Raw genomic sequence first — 19,572 nt, forward strand, 5'->3', positions numbered from 1 at the left:
GGCAACTACATGCATATTGCCAAAGGAGGGGATGAAAGAGGACACCAATTTGCATAAATGGATAAAATGTACAACTTTAAAATAATTGCTATACATTATTTTGGTACTGTTCCATTATCTGGGTGGAGGCCAAAAGGAGGGAGCTAGAGAGAGAATGATAGTCCTATTTGGGGGGGGGGGGGAGTTTTGAAGGAGCAAAACTATTTCCCCATTTTCCTGTTATTTCCCCCACCCATGTCCCCCTCCTGGAAACAGCCATCATTTATAAAATGGGAAATGGGAGGGAGAATAACCAGCAAAAATGATAGAAATGGTTTTCGTCCTTCAACATCCCCCCCCCCCCCCCCATGAACTATTCTCTCTCTAACGACTGGAAATATAATCATCATTGTGAAGACATTGTCCAGGTTGTCTGTCCATTTTGACAATTTGCTTTCCAGACATGATGACTCTAACTTTGATCTCGATCTACTTGGAAATTTCTCTATAAACCAGAACTAGCCTAAGCATCCTGTCAAATATGAGGTACAGGGTGAGCTCCCTTATCCAGAATTCAAACATCTGATACACTCCAAAATTTGAATTGTTCACCTGAATGGCTGAAATAGTGACACTTTTGCTTTCTGACAGTGGAAAACAAACATTGTTTCACGTACAAAATAAAATATTGTATAAAATTACCTTAAGTCTATGTTTATCAGGTGTATACAAAACTTACGTGATTTTTGGTTTAGACTTAAATCCCATCTCAAAGGTTATACAGGTCAAGATAACGGTTTCCTCTGACATCAAGTCTAGTCATGTCTGACTCTGGGGGGGGGGGTGCTCATCTCATTTCTAAGCCAAAGAGCTGGCGTTGTCCGTAGACATCTCCAAGGTCATGTAGCCAGCATGACTGCATGGAGCATTGTTATATTCCTGTAGAAGCAGTACCTATTGATCTCCTCACTTTTGCATGTTTTCAAATTTTTAAGTTGGAAGAAGCTGGGGCTAATAGTGGGAGCTCACCCCACGCCCCAGATTCGAACTGCCAACCTTTCGGTCAGCAAGTTCAGCATCTCAGCGGTTCAACCCACTGCACCTAAGATTATATACATATATGTTTATTCAGTTATTCCAAAGTCCCCCCAAATCCAAAACTGGAGAATTTTGGATAAGATATATTCAACCTGTGCTTGAAAGGAGTTCGTTCTTCTAACAGTCCTTCAGATCAGGATCCATTTTGTGTAATTTAGGACAGATGTTTACCCTCCTATCAGGGACTGGCAACTACCAAAAGGCCCACATCCCAAGCAATATGAACAATTATCAGTTTCTATGCCAACTTCTTCTAGCACAGGTTCTCCTCTGAGGTCCTTTAGCAACCCAGAGAAAGCACTTTTTACAGTCAGCTGGAAGCAGAATTCATATAGTGCTTCCAAAGAGCAATTAGCATGCTGATCTTCCCATTAAAATAAGGAATGCTTGTTTGTAATAAGCAAAATTATATCATGCATTTGCTCAAAAGTAAATCTCAGAGCAACCTGTTCTTCCTGCAGCTGTATTTTCCTTAGCTGCCCTGGAAGCAACGGATTAAATGTTTCCTATTCAGTTTTCATACCTGTATATCTGAACTACCCCTAATTAATCAGGGGGTTTTGTGTGTGTCAGGAGCAACTTGAGAAACTGCAAGAGAACTGGCCATCTGCAAGGATGTTGCCCAGGGGATGCCTGGATGTTTTGACGTTTACCATCCTTGTGGGAGGCTTTTCACATGTCCCCACATGCGGAGCTGGAGCTGACAGAGGGAACTCAACCCACACACCCCAGAATTGCCCACCTGTCAGTCAGCAGTCCTGCCGGCACAAGGGTTTAAGCACCGGGGTCATGTCTCTCCAATTAATCAGGTCATGTCTCTCCTAAGAGATGAAAGACTGACCTTTTATTTCATTGGCTTTTTAATTTATTTCTTCATTTTTGAAATTTTTGAAATGGCAAAAATAAAACTTTTTTAACGTAGCAATATCAGAGAAATCCAGGAATTAAACCCTTCCCATAAACAGGAATGAATTAAATATAGATTTATTGAAGAGAATGAACAAGAAGAAAGCATTTTGAGGAAGGCAAGGAAGAAACTAGTAAAGAGAACAATAAACAGCTACTGTATTTTCTAATGTATAGGCACAAAAAATGATCACGTATCCAGTACTAGGTGGGAAGGTTGGAGTGCCACATAGGCCGCTTCTGCACTGCCATATAATCCAGTATCTGATCCCAGATTATCTGCTATGAACTGGATTAAATGGCAATGTAGGCTCATATATTCCAATTTAAAGCAGATAATCTGGGAACAATTACTGGATTATATGGCAATGTAGATCCAACCACAGAAAATTGTTGGACTACAACAAAATAAGGATGTCTTCATCAAGAATCTCCATAATGATTGGGTTAGGGTTAGGGTTAGGATTTCATTAAATGTTTAGTAGAGCAGTGGCCCCGGATAAAGATGTTTACAGTGAGAACCATGCACAAGCAAACATCTTGTAACTGTCACTAAACATGGTTGTTATCTTTGGAAATTTTGGACTGATTTGATAGGCACCAGAGAGATAGATGAATAGATAGATAGATAGATGATAGATAGATGATAGATTTACCTACATAAGACTTTTTCTGAAGCAATAAGTAACACAAGAACGAAGGGTTGTGAGTTTTCCATGCTGTATGGCCATGTTCCAGAATCATTCTCTCCTGATGTTTTGACTGCATCTATGACAGAATCCTCAGAGGTTGTGAGGTATGTTGGAAACTAGGAAATAGGGTTTATCTATCTGTCGAATGTCCAGAGTGGGAGAAAGAACTCTTGTCTGCTTGAGGCAAGTGTGAATGTTTCAATTGGCCACCTTGATTAGCATTTAATGGCCTGGCAGTTTCAAGTTGTGGCTTCTTACTGCCTGGGGGAATCCTTTGTTGAGAGGATTCTATGTGCAGAGGGTTTGCCTTTCTGTGATTACATGAAGAGTCTCATATTTTCACTGTTCATAAATGCAAGAAAATATCACTTTAATGATATACCTTCTCCTTCGCTGCCAACAAATGAGCAAATGTGGACCATCCTATAGACTAGAGATAAAAAATCTGAAATATTGTTAAGGGCGCTTCCAGACAGGCCCTATATCCCAGGAACTGATCCCAGGTTTTCTGTTTATCCCAGATTATCTGGCAATGTGGACTCATATAATCCAGTTTAAAGCAGAAAACCTGGGATACGATCTTGGATACAGGGCCATTCTAGAAGGGCCCTAAGAGGGTATTGGTCATTCCAGGGGACTGAAGGATATTTGTGCATATTTCAGTGGTGTACATTGCGGGGGGGGGGGGGGTGTCACCTACATATCAAAGAGGCACAATCACTACTTCAGGTATGAAAGAAGGATATCTAGACCTTAAAGCAGGACTGGGCTAAACAAAACAATTGCCTTTTAAAAAATCCAAAATGCACCGAGAGGTATGGAGAAGACATTTCCATTTTCCATTCAGAGTTCTGAGAACTTCTGGACCCTCCAGGATAAAAAAAATTGAACATTTTTAAATAAAATGCCACAATATGCCTCCTATGTATTGTGGGGAACATTTTCACCATGTTTTGCCCAGGATAGACCTTTTTATGAAATGATTAATGCTCATCTCTTAGGTCTCGTCTTCTCCCTTTCCAAGCTTTTGGGTCAATTTAGTTGTTCATCAGTAGACTACAAGATGTTTTATTCTTCCCTAACTAAACTAGAAAATTTATGGCTTTACATTACTTACGCCCTCCCCATATTCTGAATATGTTTTACAAGAAATATTTGAAGACGTGTTCTGAAGCGTGAAATGTAGCTTCAGAGAGATGAGGGGCATGAATTTTGTTTGCAGTCAGTAATTCAGTCGTAAAGGCATCAGGCAGAGCAGTTCAAAAGCCGAGGAGTATCTGTGTATGTGTATTAAATCATTACAATCGCTGAATGGTTGGAAAGATCAAAGCATAAAAAAGACAATACATCTGTCTGGACTAGCTCAGATCTAGCACAGCTTTGGAACTTGGAACAGAGTAACTTGACAACAATGGAGAATTTAACAGCTTAATTTTAATCACTTTGGAAATGCCACTGAAATATGTGTGTAAAGCTTCCCCCCCCCCCCTTACATTCAGACAAAAAAGTCTTCAGTGCTTCAGATAGATTGCTTTTTATGTTCTAGTCCTTCTAAGCCAGTGGTTCCCAATCCTTTTTTGACCAGGGACCACTTGAACAGGGACCACTCTCCAAAATTAGTACCAAAAGGTTTACGAATCAGTTTTTGGTCAACTTTAGATTCGGTTTGGATATTTGGGGTGTGGATTCAGAAACTTCCATTGGATAGACCACCTCAGCTCTAGTTTCTGATACTAGAGCTGATGTTTGCCCACAGAAAACCATATGTAATAAACCCTGGCACTATAAGAGGGTTTCGCGAGACCAGTCGCTCTAGTTGCAACAGTGTAGTAATGGTGAGGCTGTGGACCACGTTTTAGTTCTTGTGGACCACTGGTGGTCCACAGACCACAGGTTGGAAGCCACTGTTCTAAGCCTTCTATTAACCAGGAATAGCACTACCAACTGTATGTGGATTTTTCCTGCAGCAAATTCGAAAACAGAGATGAGCAATAGGTAGCCTATTGTTGGAATACAGATCCCATTAACATTGCTACCATTTTACAAGCACTTGAGTGTGCTATATATCTCAATTTTTTGGCATTCTTCTCAAAATGTTGAACAGAAGTCATTTTCTGGTGCTGTTTTGAGATATACTGCAGGGGAAACAAATATATTTGGTCATTCTGTGTGCAGGTGGAGAGGAAACGGCTGGCGGGAGAGAAATTTTCCCCAAATCTCTACAAAGTATCTTACCATTGACACACAAGACCATTCAGAACCTGAATGGTAGGTCCATTCAGGTTCTGACTCAGGACAATACAAAATACAACTTAATGCTAGGATTAGTAACATTGTGATGAACTATTTCTTCATTAGTGGTGTTGTGATGGACTACATCTTCATGCAAGCATATTTGCAAAGCAGTTTCACAACTGACTGGGCAAACACTTGGCTGCTCAAACTCTTGAGCAACTAATTTGTACAACTGTAGGTGCAAGCAAAGCTGTATGGGACACTACCTTGTGTTAACTCTGAAAATGCACAACCAAAACAAATTTTGCACTAGTACAATGACATACCTGGATATGTGGCTAGCCATTTCACTTCTGCTAGTACCACTCAACCAAACAGAAGCTTCATAACACGCAGATCATTTCCATTCCAGTCAATATTAAGTTAGATAAATTCCTGGCAAAAAAAATCACTCTGGAGTACTTGCGTGCATGCTCATTATTTTCCCCTGATTAGTTTGCCTAGAAATAGATGTTGCTGCTGACTCATGTATTTGCAGTCAGATATAAGTTTGGAGATGCATCAGGGATCACCGTGATTACTTAAACATCTTTCCAGTCTACTGAACTAACAGATGCTGCTACCTCTACTCCCTGACCAAACAATCAAGGTTCACTCACCTCCACAGTCCAGCATGTTATATTCATCTGGTTTGTCCAAGGGCCAGCAGTCATAATCAGTGTTATCCAAATCATGCCACCCCTCTGTAAAAAGAATCTGTCACAAAGACACATAGAAAGGCTCTAAGAGTCATTGACATGCGCACATCAATAGGCACAGAAAGTAAATATTGATTAATAATAATAATAATGCCCATAGATAGATAGATAGATAGATAGATAGATAGATAGATAGATAGATAGTTGATGGATGATAGATAGTCAGATAAGACTGAAGGCTGTCTGGCAACCTATGGCGGTCCTGTATACCCAGAGGTGGTTTGCTATTGCTGTCCTCTGAATTACCTAGGATCTGGTACTCCTTAACCATCTCCCTTCAAATACTAATCAGAACTGACCCTACGTAGCTTCCAAGATCAGATGGGTTATTTAAGAGTGTTTTTCACTCTTCACAATTTCATATTTAATATTCATTCAATTTTGAGGTAATACAAAGACACACAAAGTAAACCAACAGGGAAGAGTTTTTGATGGGCTGATTCAACTCAGCCTATGCCCATATCTTGCATGAGGGTCAACCAAGCATTGCATTAATTGCACAGAATCCATGTAGCCGTGGAAGAGTGGACTTTGTGGATGAACAGACCGGTGAAACATTGAGGAATATCACACAAAATACTGTGTCCTGTGTTTCTGTTTCATTCATTTCGAAATGTTTCTGCTACTATTCACGATGGTTTTCTCTAGTACTCTTTTCTATATTTCTAGATCACACCAAATTGAGTACTATATATGGCAAGTTTTTGTGCTCTCTCCCACACGACCATGGCCGTTGTTTCAACAGCTATGGACAACTCCAATTGTAGGACAGTAGTGTTATTCAAAATGCTGGTCATGAATTGGATGCTGTCCTTGGGACCCTACACTGTGGCTCCTGAAGACTCCTTCTCCCCCATTTAAAAAGGTTTTCTGCTTATATAGAGTGACCCACCCCCCCTAATCAGCCACAAGGCCTTAAAACCTCCCCCAAATGTGGCAGTATTACTTCTCTAACTTCTGGAGCCTCTCTAACAATTATAAAGCTCCCATCAAAAGAAAAGAATGACCCACATCAGCCAAAATGGTGGCTGGAAGTGGCATCACATCAATTCTAATGTATCAAATTGTGTAGGTTCCAAAGTACTGAGCCACGATCATTAAAGTGGTGTCAAAATGGACTAGTCTTACAGTGTAGATGTACCCTATGCAAAGTGTGGTGCAAGATACATCTACATTTCTTTTTCTGTGAAGTGACTACAGATTTCCAACTAACATTTTGCCCTTAGTTAACCTAAACTTTTTATCACCTCCATTTTTTGGTTCCAATTTTTGTTTATAGCATGAAAAGTAATTCCAAATCATGATGGGTAATATTGGATAGAAGCATTCAGTGGATAAGATCACACAATCCAAAATAAAAATGAGCATAAAGCAACATTTTTCAGGTTAATGTGATGAGAGAATGTAAGGCAGCTGAAATGACAGAAGAAAACAATATAATGGGGATTATATCATTTTCACTGCAACAGAAAGAAAGTACAGTAATAGGCAATAGACACAGCACCTACTTGTTGCAATTGCTTCTACTTTCACAACCAGTGTGTACATCAATCCAAAATAACTATATTATTTTTACAACTTTATTAATAGCTCTGTTGTTTGGACTTTTTGAATTTACTGTTTGTTAAATATCTGTTACTGGTCATCATTTTACAAAAATGTTCCTTAATGCTGACAGCACCACTCTGATATTACTCTGAGTATGGAGTTAAATATCTTTAAGTCCCATTTATTTCAAAGGGAGAGATTGAAGCAATGACTTGAAATCCTCATTCCATTTAGTGGGACTTAAAATAGCTTGACTCAGACTGGATCACGCTTCAGATTTTTGGTTAGTATCTTTTGAAAGTGCAGGGTGGTTTACAATTGTGAAAAAGTTTATCATTTATTATATCATTCACAACACAGATGCATGCCATCAAATACTACGATTAGTCTGTATTTTCCAATATTTTTGTGATTTAGGATTTACTGTTGACAAGCTCAAACTTCTCTAATCCTGGTCTGTAATAAGATCTAGCACAAAGATTACCTACCAGTAAATCAAGGATGATTTGGAGCTGATGGTGGACTGATGTGGCTGCTCTCATAATCCTTGATCAAGTTGCCAAGCAGATGTCTGTTGCCGGATGAAACGTATTTCCTCTTTAAGATGTTCTACAATCACTGTATTTGCTTGTATCTCCCACTTTCTTCTTTCTTCCTCTCTTATCTTTCCATGCATGCAGTGTGGAGCAGTGAGGAAAACATACCCAAGACACAACTCTAGTAAGATGACTCAACCCAGTTTCACCTCAAGGTCTCCCTCTCTGACCATTCACATGGCTGCTTTCTGCTCATCTCATGAAGTAATATTAATAATGAGATGATGAGTGCTGACATGTGTGTGTGTGTGTGTGTGTGCGCGCGCGCACACACACACACACACACACACACTTTCTATTGTTCACAGTCCTCAGATCTCTCTTTCTCCATTTATCTAAAAGGCTTAATGTTTCTTATTGAGAAATAAAAGCTAGATACAGTATATGTGAGGAAACTAGGTCCTCTGTATAAAATAATGATGATGATAATAACAATGATGACAATGACGATGATGAAGATGGTAATAATATTAACACAAATCTAGGTTCATTTTCAGAACTATTCCTATTTTTAAGTTCTGCTTTTTAAAGTGCTGTGAATTAATACAAAACCTGGCTGAAATGGTCCCGTACTATTGCAATCCAAGCCAATACAGAATCAGCTTCCAAAGTGCCAATCATTAATGTATTTGGTGGTTCAGAAAGACATCCAGCTAAGAGTAGGGGATAATTTCAATAAGTTCATGTTACTAAGACGAACTAGCTAGATTTTCACTTCCCAAATCATGCTGCATCAGGCCCTTAATATTTCCACTTTTCTGGATTTTGTGTTGCAGTCTAATAATTATAAACAAATGGGTATGAAGGACTTTGGCCAGGATCCTACAAATGCGTAACTGGGACCCCTTCCCTACAGTTGAATACAATTCCACATTATCTGCTTTGAACTGGAATATATTGCAGTGTGGACTCAGATAGCCCAATTCAAAACAGATATTGTTGAATTTTCTGCTGTGATATTCTGGGTCATATGGCTGCGTGGAAGGGCCCTGAGAATTACATAGTCATGACCACTTTGTGTTCATGATCCCTATATATCCCCATGTTTAGGGAGATACTTAAGGACTATGAAGGCACCCCAATCCCCACTTAGTGGTCAACAATGTTATTGATGGAAATGTGTTTCTCTGTCACTGAAAAATCAGCTTGCTTACATTGTCTTCCCATCCTACACCCTTGAAACAAGTGATCTCCGCTGTGAGCCGTGGGTGGGGGATTGCAACAGGGACACTTTTTGCATGTCACAATGTAAATTGTTCTCTTGATCAAGTGAGAACAGCCAATCACAGCAGTGGCTGACTAGTAAATGGGGACGTGGGAAGAGTGGGCTGGGATTCACTATGTAGCTACACAACTTATAGTAACATAGCAACATAGTGCAGAGAGGATTCCAGCCAATAGCTTCTGAAAAAAAAGTGCACATATATATATATATATATATATATATATATATAGAGAGAGAGAGAGAAAGAAAAGGAAATTTCAAATATATATATATACCATTGAAATAAAGGCATTATAGAGAGAAAATAGTTGACAAAACATGTTTCGAAATGTAATTCTTCCCACTGTGAGAACTGTGCCATTTTGTGTGTGTGTGATTCTAATTTCATTTTACAGGGGAAAAAATGCAACAAATAACAGCCTTTCAAATCACTTCAAATATATCAGGATCAAAACTAAATAGTGATGCTAAAAACTAAAAACTACTCTGCCCACCACCACGAAACATACTACAAAAATAACTTTAAAATTGTCGATCTTTCTTTAGAACTGTGCCATTTTTTAGGATTATTTGCAGCTCAAGACCGATTCTGAGCAAAAGTCGCATGCAATATCCGAGGAAAAAACACATATAAAGATCAACACAAAAACCGTAAGCATATGCTAGAAGGCTGAAAAATGAGATCCTGGCCAATGTGTCTATCCCTGCTACTGATGATAAAGCAGATATCTCTTTTAGGCATTGAAATATCCTCACTGTAACACAATGAAGGGAAACACATGTTCTCATTGTTGCTGGGATACCACAGTTGTTACAAATACTAACTTCATCTGCCAATTTGCACAGGCCCTCACATCTCTCTGCCCCCCCCCCCACTTATCTCAGTAATGATGGTCAATTAGAAATCCATGACACCCCAGAACAGTATTTGGATGATGACTGCTGTCATTATGTGGTTGCTGGTAATGCTGATCACAGGCCCCCAGAGATGCATCTCCCATGGCATTCCACTGCTCCCTGCTCCACCAACCAGCAGTGAGGTCAAAAATCCCCTAGTGGTCTAACCAGAAGTCCCAGAACTAGATGCTCTGTGCCGGAGTTCTGTTGTTTTGGCCTACAGACCTCCGGCACAGCGTGTCTACACTACACTTTAGCATAAGGTTGGGGATATGGGGTGTCAGCTGATGCCAAAGAAAAGTTACCAGGAGTTGCTGTGGTTGCATGTTACATTGCTTTTTGCTGTCTGTTCTGCATCAGCAAAGAAAAGTGTCAGTTGAAATTCTCCATTTCATTTATCAAAACGGCCCAGGAGACAGCCATCATATTTGAATAATGAGAATCTGGAACAAATGAAAGTGCCATCTTTGGAGAGTTAAGATCTGAAATCCACTGTTAAGCATAGATTAGGAAATGAGAGCTAGTGTGGCATTGAAAGCTAGCCTGGTATAGTAATTTGATTGTTACATGAGGAGTCTTGGATTTGAATTCTTGCACTCTCACTGAGTAATCATGTGTAAGTCACACACTCTTAGCGTCTTCTGAATAAATATTTTCAAGAAAACCCCAGGATAATGTTTAAAAGTGGAACCTGCCAAAGGCACTACCTTGCCTGTTCCCAGCTCCATGGACCCAGGAAAGAAGGAGAATCAATTGCTGTTTTCCAATTCAAAATGGGCCAATTCTACAATAGAGCTAACAAATCTGTGGCCCTCATTGGCTCAAGGATCTTTGGATGTGGTGGGGAATAGTGGCAATTCCAGTTCAGCAGCACTCAATAGCCATAGATGCCCCAGAATATAGTTGGCATCCTAGGTATGGAGAATATATGTAAAATAGGTGTATGTATTATTTCCTTGGAAGAATTAATGATAATAATAACAATAAACTTTATTTATATCCCGTCACTATCTCCACAATGGGGACTCGGGGCGGCTAACATGAGGCCAAGCCCAAAATACAATACAACACAATAAAATACAGAATTCAGAGAACAAAAATTGCATGAAAAAATAATTACAGTAGCAAAATTAAATAAAGCAAATTAACACAATATAAAATCAAACAGGATAGGCAGGCCAAACAGATGAGATAAAATGATATAACCCTGCGTGAGGTAGGAATAGAAAATATGTAAGTGCGGGGAGACCAAGAAGGATAAAACAGTGGGGTAAGGTTTTCAGTTTAGGACGGGGGAAAGTGCATCATAGGGGCAACACTACAGATGGAGCAAAAAGAAATGGGATAAATGGTCACTCTCCAAAGGCAAAGGCAGTGAATGTCACCTTAAAACATTTCCCCAAGCATTTCAGATGGGTAGTGATTGTGGTTTACTATGCTATAGAACTGTGATGGCGAACCTATGACATGTGTGTCAGCACTTACACACATAGCCATTTTCGAAGACATGTGGCCACATGCCGTCGCATACAGAGAAGTATGGGGCTGCATGCTGAGAAGGACTTTTCCTTCTCGGCTCCTGCACGGCCAGGTGCAGTAGCTGAGGATGAAACATTTACTGTAGTGTAGTGGGAGCAGCACAGGAGAAACAAAGCATTCTCACTCTTTACTCCACAATCTGGTCAAAACCAAGGCTTTCTCTCTTGGCTGCTTTGATGTTTTAGGGGAAAATGGAAATTTCCTCCTGTCTTGATCCTGAAATTTGGAATTTCAATGGGTACAAAAATTAGGGACTTTATTTCATAGCAGAACTGGACTGATTCAGCAATTCATGATCTCATGATCACACTGCTGCATACACTTGTAACCCAGCCTCATTTGGCAATTTCAGATTTAATGTTATTTTATAAAACAAACAAAAAATAAACAGCTGAGGTTGCAAAAAGATGCTGAGCAAAACAAGAATTCTCAAGAAAATAGCACACTGCATAGTTTCTTTAAAATGTTTATTTTAGCATCTGTACTTTAAACATAAGATTGAATTATGCAATATTTTCATAACTGAAAAACACATGGCTAAGCTCAAGAAAAGGCCAGTCTCTTAGTGAATGCAGTGTTGTTTTGCTCCCATCTAGTGGTGTTAGGCCAAAATGACACAGCATAAAATAGCAATTCTTTCACACACACCCGCAACTGGGCAACAATTTTTGCATGTTTTAGTACATTTTTATTGTGGGGGAGGAGGTTTCCCATAAATTTCCATAAGACCCATTGCGTTTTATGCAGTTTAGAACTTTTTCACAAAATACATGTGTTTTTGCACAAAATCCTACTAATGTAAAATATAAAATACAAGAAAACTTACTCCTCTTTACACCTCTAAAAACAGAAGCATGAAAACAAAAATCTGCAGAATCAGAAGCTATATGCTGTGGCACTGGGCAATAGACCTATATAAAGAGAGAGAAAGAGGCAACATTTGAAATAAGTGATGTTGCATTAAGGATAGGTAAGCCCCAGCTATCATGGTGGTAATGGATGTTGGAGCTGTGGTATGACAAAATCCATGAATGGCCTAACTCAACTTTAACGGAATATCAAACTTCAGCATGTCTGCATTGAACCCAGATTATGTTTATAGAGCTTGGATTCCAATGAAATGAACAAAAGTCAGCGAAAAGTAAAACTGTTAAGAATAATATTTCAATGGGACCCAAGTTTAACAAATACAATCTGAATGATAACTAACCCTCTGCATTTTTACTTATGCTAAGTTTCTTCTGCATTGACCTCTTCTGTCTTTCTGTATTTTTCACAGATGAGCTATAATGATGGCAAAGAGGCCTCAGGAGGCCTTGGATGTCAAGACCCAGACGGACCAGCAAGCAAAACGGCAGTGAAGGAGTTAAACAAAGGTCTTTAATGTCTATTAGCACAACAAAAAGAGGCTCTTAAAGTCAGAGCTATAAACACAAAAGGCTTGCGACAGCAAGAAGAATGTAAACAAACCAAGTCCCAGTCGGTCCTCCCTGGCAAAAGGAAAGCAAGTCCAAACGCCCGGCAAAACAGCTTCAATTCAGCAGTAAAAACTCAGTTCATTTCAAAGCCAAACAAAACAGCAAACAGCAATCCGCATGAAGAGCGGTCCAACGAAGTCACCAGAGGATTAGCAGAGGCGTAGTCAGGCAGTCCGAGGGTCAAGGCTTACAAGAATCACAAGTCCAGGTCCGGCAAGATTGTTCACACGATCAGGAGTCCACGAAGCTGCAAACAAGAGCTCAGGGCAGAAGTTAAACACAAGGCACACGGTAACGCGACACTTTGAACTCTGCGATTAGTTTGTTCCCAAACTGCTCCTTAAATCTCATCCGAGTCGCTGGAGTTACTTTCAGGTGCGTCTGCCTCCACAGGTGAATCCCGACTTCGCCATTGCTGCCAGTCTGTGCTTCGGGCTGCATCCTGCAAAGTATTATCTGGAACCCAAGTGTCATTAAAACCCTGGAATTCATCGCTAGACGTGGGAGCATTAACCACATCTAATACTTCCTGAACTTTAGTCCAATCCAGCTCTTCCTCTTCGCTGTCAAACTCCTCACAATCAGCTACATCTCTAAGGCGTTTAACAACAGATCCCACATCACTATCCGAGCTGCTTGCTACTCGCTTTACACCGCGGTAATCTTCCAGCTCCATTTCCTCACGAGTAAAACCCTCAAAATCTTCCTCATCCGTAGTCTCTAAGAACAAGTCTCTAATACGTTTCAGCTGTTGCTGAGCTTCTTCATCTTCTAAACCATGTTTCCTTCTACTACTAGTAGTAGGTACAGGAGACAGACGCTGACTCACAACACTGGAACATCTCAACCATTTTGTCTTTGCTTTCAGGTCCTTTTCATATTGACCTTCTAATCCACCTCCACATAAGTATGCAAGGGGGGGGGGGGAGAGAGAGAGAGAAGAACAGAATGGGGAAGGATCAAATCTCTGCCACTAGGTTAATAATGACAATAACAACAACAACAACAACTTTATTTTTGTATCCCGCCACCATCTTCCCGAAGGGACTCAGGGCAGCTTACATAGGGATCAAGCCCAGTCAAACAGAGTTAAAATATAATGTGTCTATAGATTTCGGAATCCTTCTTACCATAATGATAATATCTGAATAGTTATACAATGGCATACAATGGGAAATTTTGAATTAATTAGATACCTCTTTGCAACTAGAGGCTGGAAAAAAGATACAGATGCTGAGAATGGGCTGGGAAGTCCATTTCCATCTGCTTGTACAGTCCTCCTTGACCATGAGCAGAGATGAGTCACACTTATGATCTTTGATATTTTTTTTTGTTAGTTTGTCTCTGCACTATATAACCACTTGGTGTTCCTCTTTTGTTTGCCTGTTCCAGGAAGGGATACACACCAATCCAGGGACTGCCTATGAAGTTACAAGGAGTTGGATTGCTGACCAGGTGTAGTGTGGGTAGAAATAATTGTTTAAGGGAAACTGTGATGGACTGCTTCTTTGAGATACAGCACCAATGGTTTACCACCAATGGATCTTTTCTAGTAAGAGTAAACAATGTCAGCCACCAACCAAGTGTTGGAGAGGTCTGGGATTAACTGGAAGACAGGGAGAAAAAAAATGCAATGATCAAGTTACATTTTACAGTAATATAGGAAGAGTTTCTACACACCTAGATAATTTATTCTTCACTTTCCTTTATATTCATTTTATATGTAATATCACAATTTCTTAACAATGCAGTGGATCCTTGGTATAAATTAGGGTTTTATTCCAGGACACATAAGGAGCCCCCGGTGGTGCAATGGGTTAAAGTGCTGAGCTGCTGAACTTGCTGACCGAAAGGTCACAGGTTCGAATCCGTGGAGCAGTGTGAGCTCCCGCTGTCAGCCCCAGCTTCTGCCAACCTAGCAGTTCGAAAATATGCAAATATGAGTAGATCAATAGGTACCGCTCCGGTGGAAAGGTAACAGTGCTCCATGCAGTCATGCTGCACATGACCTTGGAAGTGTCTACGGACAATGCTGGCTCTTTGGCTTAGAAATGGAGAAAAGCACCAACCCCCACAGTTGGACACGACTGGAATTAATGTCAGGAAAAAACCTTTACCTTTACTTAAACTCCAGGACATGTGTGGATACCAAAATCCACTTATGCTCAAGTTCCATTATGTACAATCTCACAGTAAAATGAAGTCCTTTATATAAAATGAGAAAATCAAGGTTTATTTTAGGGGATTTAAATATATATATATATCTTCAAACTGTGTTTGGTTGCAGCCATGAATGCAGAATCCCTGGATATGGAGGGACAACTGTACCATTATTTTTTCATTTCAAAATGATGTCTCTACATTGTACTCTTTTTGTTATGGAGGTTAAACTGCTCTCTTGCGGCATTCCCTTACCTAATTTTAGCCCATTGCCTTACTTTTAACATGGATGAACTAAAAAGTAATTTTAAAAAGGACAGACAGGCTAATACATAATGTAATGTTAGCCACCCTCCCTCTGCTTCTCTTAAGTGAAAGTACTTGTTAATATCAAACACTTCCTGTGTCGTTTTGGCACAAGAGAAAGAAAATCCCCAAAGCACTTTGCTGCCTTCCTCCCTTAAAATACAATAATGACAAATTAAATATCTTATGATGTGCTCTCTTTGGATTGGAATCTCAAACTGTCCTCTTCACAGTTTCAGATCTATTGTGCACCACATTTTCATGTAGTTTTTGCACAGAAAACACTACTGTGAATGATTGATAATTTTCTCATACTGGGAAAACTGGCAAGCAAACCAGAATAGAAAGGACTCCTCCACCTATTCTTGTAGAATGAACATTTCCAACTTTGCATTTTCTTCCTACACCTATGTTTTTCTACTTTCTACTTTTCTACTAAGGCAAAATGGCCAAGGAATGCCCTGGGCTCTGAGACTATAACAAGATGATTGCACAGAAGGACGGCAGTACATCTAAATCAACAACTTGTTTCCAGTAGAAAGATTAGCAAAATTAAAGACTGTATTGACTTCCTTCCACTTTTTTGTGTCTGAAAAAATACCAACTAGACAGTCTGGTTTCCAGATACATCATTTATTTTGGGACAAAGCCAAGAATTTATAGCTAAAATCATATCAGGCTCAGCATTCCAAGAGGTACTAATTTAGTAAATCCATTTGGGTAAGGGGATCAGCAAGAACAACAAATATTATACTCAAATCTTTTGGAAAACCAGTAATCTCCATAACCTTTGTATTGTGTTTTTTGTTATATTGTGTATATTGTATTGATGGGCATGGCCTCATGTAAGCCGCCGAAGGCCCCTTGGGGAGATGGAAGTAATGAGAAAGTATTGGTTTGTAATATATGTAATTTGTTTCTTTGTCAGTGCTGATGTAGAGATCATCTGGTTTGCCTACTCTGGAACATGCAACATATAATTGTCCTTCTTTAGGGGTTCTTTTCAAATCTATGATACTATATCTGTCATATACATGTGTGTGTGTGTGTGTGAGAGAGAGAGAGAGAGAATCATATATCTCTATCTATGGTTGGATGGCTCTTTGTCAAGAGGGCTTTGATTATGTTCTCTTGCCCTGGTGAAAGGAGTTGGACTGGATGGCCTTAAGGCAGCATTTCTCAACCTGGAGGTCAGGACCCCTGGGGGAGTTGCGAGGGGGGTGTCAGAAGGGTCACCAAAGACCACCAGAATATGCAGTATTTTCTGTTGGTCATAGGGGTTCAGTGTGGAAAGTTTGGCACAAATACATTGTTGGTGGCATCCAGAATGCTCTTTGATTGGAGGTGAACTATAAAATCCAGTAATTACAACTCTCAAATGTCAAGGTCTATTTCTCACAAATGCCATCTGTGCTTATATTTGGGCATATGGAGTATTTGTGCCAAGTTTGGTCTAGATCCTTCATTGTTTGAGTCCACAGTGCTCTCTAGATGTAGGTGAACTACAACTACAAAACTCAAAGTCAATGCCCACCAAAACCTTCGAGTGTTTTCTGTTGGTCATGGGAGTTCTGGGTGCCAAGTTTGGTTCAGTTCCATCATTGGTGGAGTTCATATATGTGTATCATATCAGAAGTGAACCAAGAGTACAGTTGTAATGTATTTAAAAAACACAAAGTTTAAAAAACTTGGGATTATACTAAATGTCCTTTGACCAGAAGCTGGCTACTTGGAGTGCCTCTGGTGTTGCTATAAGGAGGTCCTCCATTGTGCATATTTAAATCAAAGTGTTTCCATTCTATTTGGTCCTTCTCTTGTCTGCAGTAGTCTAAAAGGAATTTCTAAAGTGTATGTCAGAATGCCATTGTTATTTTTTTTAAAAGAGTTCTTATAAAAACTTGTATTCATTTATGAAGTGCAGAAAACACATATTTCTGTCCCTCAAAGTTTAACACAGCATGGCTGTTCCCCTTCTGTTAGATTGTGTTAATTTGTTTCCTTTGTTTTATTGTATGTTTTTACTATTTGTCAAATAAATTATTCATTAACTTAGTCATCTGTAATTTTAATGCCTTTTCTAGGCAGGACATTCATATATTTTTAAAATCGCTTTGGTTTTCAGTCTCATTTTAGGAAATAAATTTTTCAACTGCTTTCATGGGGAACAAGAAAACTTTTGAGGCAAACTGCATCCAAACCTCTGGGTTGACATGACTGGTGGGGCAGATGAGCTCTGTTCCCACGCATGTTCCCATTTTTAAATAAACCGGCCTGCATATCAATTTTGCAAAGATCTAAATCTTTTTATGTAGATTTCTACTTAAATCTAAAACAGTGCCCTTAACGCAGCTAAGGAAAGCTTATTTCCAATAAACAAATGAGAACCATCTAAGAATGAACAGAATGTTTCTGACCATTAAAAATTGTCATACCCTCCAAGGTTTCATAGAAAAAAAAGCTAAGGCCTTTGTGGCCAATCAAAATCAAATTATGGTCAAAATATCAGAATGTAATAATGAAAGAGAACAGCAAAGTTAAGACAGGCTGCAACAGTTTTCTTTTGCTTGAATCTACTTGGAAGACAAGTTTTTGTCCCTCCTTTCCTCTTCTCCCTGCTGGGTAAGGTAAAATCAAACTACCTTGCACTTTAAATCCAGTTTGCAGGAAATATATTGAGAAGAGAGGGAAAAAATGGAAGGAGGAAAAAGATACTGTGAGATTTTAAAGAAAACTGAAAAGGTGACATGAGAGAGGATTAATGAAGCCTCCCAAGTAGAGATGTTTGAACATCATTTTCCCTCTCAAAAGCACCTGAATTTAGAACCAAATGGATTTATAGAATCATAGAGTTAAAAAGGGGGGCCATCAAGTCCTACTTATTTATTCATTTATTTATTTACTTACTGTACTTATACTCCACCCTTCTCACCCCGCAGGGGGACTAAGGGCAGCTTACAAACTTTCACAATAATTCAATTCCAGATTCAGATAATAACAATATCAATAGAACACAATACTATAATACTGTAAAAAAAAAACCACATACATATCAATTAAAATAGTCTTTAAAATGATTAAAACATATCAAAACACATTAAAACATTTCAAACAAATCAAACATATATTGCATTGAAGCACATTTGTAGATCTTACAGTCCAGTGGCATAAATGGCCAAAATCCTGATAAATAACAGCTCAACACCCTCAAAACATTGTCACACACCACCCACCCACACCTAAAATGAGCCCAATCCACCCCAACCTAATTGTCCTTAAGGAATGCCCCAAAGGGATGAAAAATTCCCAAAAAGGCATCCAGCTGGTCTAGTCTGTTTAGCCCAGACTAGTCCATTTGGTCTGGGGGTATAGGAAAAGGGGTGGCTTGCTAATAAAAGTTCAAACACCAAGTGATGGTAAGCCACAGCATCTCCTCCAAGGGCAACAATAACAATGGTGGTTGAACAAGCCAGCGATGGAACACAGCAGCCAAGGGCAATGGTGGAGGAAGCCCCAAGACTGCCTGTCTGATTTGAACACTGCAGCAGCGATGCCAGAGGAGGCTATGCTAGAAAAGTCCCAACATTAGAGGCAGCCCAACATGGCCACTCACCGGAGGCTCCTCTCTCAGCTGTTCTTACCAGTCTGTCCTGCAAGGTTTTAAAGTGGCCAGCAGCATGGTGGAAAGCTGTAGTAGCTTCCCCCTCTGCTGTAGTAGTGTCTCTCCAACCCTATGTCATGGAAGAATACACAAAGAATTTGTGGATCTGTATATCTAAAGCAATATTAAGATCATGGGAAGTTGCCTTAGGATTTTATACCACAGGAGAAGTAAGCATTCCACTGCCAATGTGTCTCGGGGATCAATCCACAATTGATTAATGGATGAAACCCATCAATATTATTTATTTATTTACTTACTTATTTATTATTTATTTATTTATTATAGTATTTATATTCCACCCTTCTCACCCCGCAGGGGACTCAGGGTGAATTATAATGCACATATACATGGCAAATATTCAATGCCATTAGACATACAGCATATATAGACAGACACAGAGGCAATTTAACATTCTAGCTTTCCAGCTTCATGAGAGTATGCTCAATTCCGGCCACAGAGGAGCTGCCACTTCACCATCCACTTGTGACACTGAG

The 19,572-nt window shown here is 39.5% G+C and overlaps 1 protein-coding gene across 1 annotated transcript in view; it reads right to left on the reverse strand.

Moving 5' to 3' along the window:
- LOC132767483 (atrial natriuretic peptide receptor 1-like) overlaps nt 1-7,961 on the reverse strand; it is a 70,689-nt gene extending 62,728 nt beyond the window's left edge. Inside the window, exons 1-2 of the mRNA XM_067464351.1 lie at nt 7,705-7,961; nt 5,570-5,666 (exon numbers count right to left, since the gene is read on the reverse strand). Coding sequence (XP_067320452.1) covers nt 5,570-5,666; nt 7,705-7,758 — 151 coding nt within the window. The 5' untranslated portion in view covers nt 7,759-7,961. The remainder of the gene's footprint in view (nt 1-5,569; nt 5,667-7,704) is intronic.
- Nucleotides 7,962-19,572: the final 11,611 nt, after the last annotated feature.

The sequence above is a fragment of the Anolis sagrei genome, chromosome 2 (assembly GCF_037176765.1).
Source record: "Anolis sagrei isolate rAnoSag1 chromosome 2, rAnoSag1.mat, whole genome shotgun sequence".
In the NCBI taxonomy this organism is placed as follows: domain Eukaryota; kingdom Metazoa; phylum Chordata; class Lepidosauria; order Squamata; family Dactyloidae; genus Anolis; species Anolis sagrei.